Source organism: Equus quagga, chromosome 1, assembly GCF_021613505.1.
Source record: "Equus quagga isolate Etosha38 chromosome 1, UCLA_HA_Equagga_1.0, whole genome shotgun sequence".
NCBI classification, from domain to species: Eukaryota; Metazoa; Chordata; class Mammalia; order Perissodactyla; family Equidae; genus Equus; species Equus quagga.
Window position 1 is genome coordinate 11578265 of NC_060267.1, and position 5001 is coordinate 11583265.

Here is a 5001-nt window from a genome sequence, read left to right on the forward strand (position 1 = left end):
TGTTACATATTTATGATATTAACCTTTTAAGTTGTGGAGTTTAAGAAGTAAACATTTCTTGAATATCTGTTCTAACCAGGTACTGTGCTAGGTTCTCTGCCCTTAGAGGGTCTCATTTAACTCTCATAACACTGTGAAGGGATATTATTCTCATTTTACCTAGTTACGTTCCAGAAATTCAGTGAAAATAAGCCCTAGCCTCCCAAATGGCAACAAAAGCTACCTGATGTATGTGTTGCTAATAGTGTTGGGACTTTGTTATTGTTATTTCTACAGAAAATCTATAAGCATAATAAAAAAATACTTTGAAGGATATGCCTTGGTGGGTCAAGATATTCTTGAAAATAAAGAAAGCTGGGATAAGATTTTAGCCCTTGTTCCTGAAAATATCCTTTCTCAAGACCATTTCTATGTGAGGTACTTATATTGATCTATGATATTATAAGTGTGTTCTCCCTACATTTATCATATACTTATTCTTATAAGTTTAATCTTTTTTATACAAAACATCTCCTGTATTTCTGCATTTTTGTATTTCCAGTCTGCAATACAATGAGAAAGGAGACCATTTCGTAAGTAAACTTCCACGTTTTGGAAGTTGATCCTCCTAGAATTAATGGCTATTTATTTATTTTTACTGTTAATGTTTTGTTTTTATCATTTACCACTGGCATGAAGGTGAGGAATACAATAAAATGCTTAGGCGGGCACCCAGTTGCATTCCCACCTCACTGGGATCTTCTCAGTTTACTCACTAGATGAGCCAGGCTGACTTTATTTCCACTGGCAGCACAAGAAACATATTTCTACTTTATGCGGAAATACATGTTCTTTCTTCACGGAATTCCCATCTTCTTCCCACCTTGGGTGCTTGCTCCTTCTCAAACTCCAGCTCCACTTGACTGTCAGTTCCTCATGGACACTTAAGTCATCCTCATTCACCATACTTTATTCTCTTCCTTCATCTCAAAATGAATTCATACCTCTTTGTTTGTTCCCTCCTTATCTTCTCTCTTCCTGATACATTGAAAACTGCCTGATCTTTGCTCCAGAGCTCTGTGCAGGGAAGTGTCAATCAGAATGTGCCACAGTTACAGACACAGGCTTCCTGGACCTGATCTCCCCACAGAGGTGCCATTTTCTTGTCATTTGCAGTATTGGTGACACTATCTGCATGGAGAGTTTGGGGCATCTCTAATTAAGTGAAAATCTTATCCCCCATGTAAATCCCCCTCGGCCACTTCTGGTGATTAGTGACAACTCTTGGCAATTATCCAGCAGGTCTACATGAGCAGCTAAGCAGAAGGTAGAGAAAGTTTTCTATGTTCCTGTGGGAGAATAAGTTTAGAATGAAAGTGGTAATTGTGGGTGGAAAGGACACTCCAAGGTGCATCACTATGTTTCCCATTGGACATTTTCCTTCAGGCTCTTTCACTTTTTCAGAACCACTCCAAAGTTTGTTCACAGTGATCATCAGCAGATGATTTGTAGGCTGGTCATTCTCATGAGTTTAAGGTCCACAACACTTGCTGTTTATGGCCCCAGGTCTGTTTATTCATACAATACTGTTTGAAATGCCCACAGCAGACACTCCTCAGGTGCTCACAAATGATGAGGGGGTTGTTGGCTGTGTCAACATCCAAGGTCAGATCCGTGCAGAATAACACTGAAATATTAAAATTTTGTTTCTTTTTCCTTCTTTTGAAATTATCTTCCTCATTTACTGTTGTTAAAGAGGCAATTACATTCTGGGCCTTTTCTTGTATTTCCTTGGAACTTGTGCATTCTCGGGTTCATCTGGAGAACAGCTCTCAGCTCGGGCTCTAACTCCTTGATCTTTGAAACCAGCACCCGCAGGGGGCTACCAAGCCTCACGACCTTCTGAGAGACTACAGAGCAGAAGGGGTACAATAAACCCTCCCCATCAGGCTCCTTCTGCAGTGAATTGATGCACTGGAGGCAGCAGACACGCCATATTTCAGGACACGGGTTTTTCAAGATAAGTCATGCAGACAAGACACCTACTTGCTTCTTTGAAGTGTTCAGCCATGGCCGCTGTCTCTCCTCCACTAGGACCTCTTCTGGCCTCCATCTGCTTGTCCTCACAGCTCACTTCTCTTAATGGCTATTTAAAGAATGCTGGATCATTTACTTGAAATATGTGCCAACCAGGGAAAGGTTTTACGTTAAACTATATAGTTATTTTGGCATTCTTTCTGTCATAGCACTACTGTACTTTTACAGGGGAATTTAAGGAAATGTGTTTAAATTTAATATTTGCATTTTAGAAAACAATAATTACTTTCTATATAAACTTAAGATATCCTTGTGGTAATACATACTGAAAATAAGTTGTTCACTGATGTGCCCTAAATGAGTGTGTTCCTTAATTAAGACCCATCACCAATGCATAATGACCTTCAACAGAACTTCCAAAAGCATCACAGTTCACTTCAGCGTTGGGAGTATTTGAAGAAGGCAGCCAGCCAATGTCCGGTATGTTCCACTGAAATCTGTATCACACGTACAATGCTGCAATTCTTAATTAAATTCTACTTGTTTGGCTGAGGAAGTTAAAGATGGTTGAAGATCATTTTTTAACCACTTTTAAAGAAAGCTTTAGAAGTTCCTACTGATCCCCTCATGCCGGACTTGCATCTGCTTTCAGAGTAACATCAAAAATGAGAAATGTGGACCCTGGCTTGAGTGGGAGATTATGCTCCAGTACTGTTTTCCACGGCTGGATATCAACGTTAGCAAAGGAATCAATCATTTACTGAAGAGCCCTTTCAGTGTTCATCCGAAAACAGGTACTGTGTAAAGAATGGAAAGAAAAATGCAAGTTATTTTTTGTTTTAGTCAGCATATCGCTGGGTGTGAATACATATGATGGCTGAGATATTAAAAGTTGAGGAATTTTTCTATCAGCTAATACCTAAATTTATTTATTTTTAATTGTTGATTAGTAGCTACCAGATGAGTTTCCACCATGTAAATAATTCTCAGTTGGGTTTCTGAGGTTCAGTGTGAGAATCAGAGTTGGAGAGGAACTGAGAAATCACACGACAGCGCTCACTGTACAGAAGAGAAGACAGTGGCCCAGGAGATTCAAGTGACTTCGCCACAGTCTTAAAACCAGTTGTGTCAGAGCTGGGAACAGAGTTCAGCTCTTAACACTCAAAATCCTCTGCTGCCTCCCTCAGTTCTTTTTCAGTAGTTTTAGTTTTCCTCTTTCACATTTCTCTTAGGTAAGATTTGATGGACTGAAACGGACTTTAAAATAAATATAAAAGTGGTTATACTGGCATCAACTTTGCTCCATCCAACCAAGGGACATAACAGAGAAGTATATAGTTGTCCTTGGTAGTGTCCACAGTCCAGCTCTGCCGCTTGCTGTGGGATGTGAGGCAAACTACTCTCTGTGCCTTGGTTTTCTCATCTGTAAAATGGAGATAACAGTACCTACCTCAATGAGTTATTGTGAAGATCTAAATTGTAAAGAGCTTAGAAAAGTGTCTGTCACATATTCAGTTCTCCCGAATTGTGTAGTTTCCTTTAATAATCTACAGTGACTCTGTAGGGCATAGATTTATATAGCCCCTTTTCAAACCTGTCAACTGTGTGATTTTAGTAATAAGCTTAATATTTAGTAATTAGCTTCTTTTAGTAATAAGCTTAATATTTCTTGGTATTTATTTTAAGCTTAATTCCAAAGCTTCAGTGGGTATCCCCTTATTCTAATATTCAAGGTTTGGGTAAATAATAATGTTCATTCGTGACTGTAAACATTTGATTATATCTTTTTCCCCTTAAGTAGCTGTAGTCTTTTTGCTTTGTCTACAAACAGCAACTCCAAATTCCCTTAATTATTTTACTTGTTACCCACCTCACATTCTTTAGAGTCAATATCTCATTTTTGAGATGTGATGAATTTTATGTGGTGTCCCAGTGTGGAGAACTGTAAAAGGGTAGTATGGTGTTACCTATTTTAATTCCAAAATGCTTTGTAAAGATGCCGAACATATAGGTGTCTGTTTTGATCTCAGCAGACAAACCAAGATAATTAAAGGAATTATTTCCAAGAATTTTATTCCATTTTCAGGACTCACTAAATTTGAGGTTGTTCTCTACTTAAATACAGGAGGATATTAGGAAGACGGAGATAGAAATAAAAGTAAAGAGCAACTAGGTAATAGCTCAAGTCTTTCACGCTTATTTTTTGGTCATTTTTTCAGAGAAATAAAGGGCACGGCTAATGTAAAAGTATTTTTCATTTATATTTCTAAATATTGTTTTTAACAGATAAGTCTTAGATTAAAATTTTAGCCAAAAATAAGTCATAGGAGACAGCCTATAATGATTTGTATTCCACAATCATCAGTTTATAACTTTTGGTTCTTGCAGGTCGCATTTCTGTGCCTATTGATTTACAGAAAGTGGATCAGTTTGATCCATTTGCTGTTCCAACCATAAGGTATGTTCCAGATCATTGTTGACTCCTTTCTTGTTTGCAACTGTTGTTCTGAATGTGAAGTAGATTGGATTAGATCCCTTCCAGCTCTTCTGAGGCTATTGATGATGCCCTAGGAGAACATTTGCTAGTGAGTTCCACAGAACACAAGTTTTTCAGCTGCTGTTATGCAAGGAAAAGATTTTAAGTTCAAATAAGTTTGGGAACTGCTGACTTAAACAGATTAAAAGTTCTTTACTGCAAGATTTCCCAGCCTTTAATAGGCTAATGTGTGTGGAAAACTCCCAGAAGAGATTATGGTTTTTAGAATATCCCGAATTTAGTTGGCCACATAATTTTATCACAGAAAATCTTGTAGGATTCACACGCTGTCATACACTGGGTAATGTTGACCAAGAACCAGCTTTAAAATTCTCTTATTCTATTATTTGTAGCTCTATCTGCCATGAATTGGATGCCATTTTCACTAGTGAAGCGGAAAAAGAGGAGAACCAAGCTGAATCTGACATCAAACATAGAACCAGAGGTAG

At 38.0% G+C, this 5001-nt stretch overlaps 1 protein-coding gene across 3 annotated transcripts in view; it reads left to right on the forward strand.

Annotated features, from left to right (window-relative positions):
- Nucleotides 1-6: 6 nt before the first annotated feature.
- PRIM1 (DNA primase subunit 1) overlaps nt 7-5001 on the forward strand; it is a 10915-nt gene continuing 5920 nt past the window's right edge. For 2 of the 3 annotated variants that reach the window (XR_006888603.1, XM_046661106.1), the window contains exons 1-5: nt 7-386; nt 2405-2496; nt 2669-2810; nt 4405-4474; nt 4906-4997. Coding sequence is in view for 2 of the 3 variants with exons in the window: in XM_046661106.1 (XP_046517062.1) it covers nt 227-386; nt 2405-2496; nt 2669-2810; nt 4405-4474; nt 4906-4997 (556 nt within the window). In the remaining variant the exon portion in view is untranslated. Of the gene's footprint in view, nt 387-2401; nt 2497-2668; nt 2811-4404; nt 4475-4905; nt 4998-5001 lie in introns of all 3 variants that reach the window. The other variant, XM_046661097.1, reaches the window with a different exon arrangement.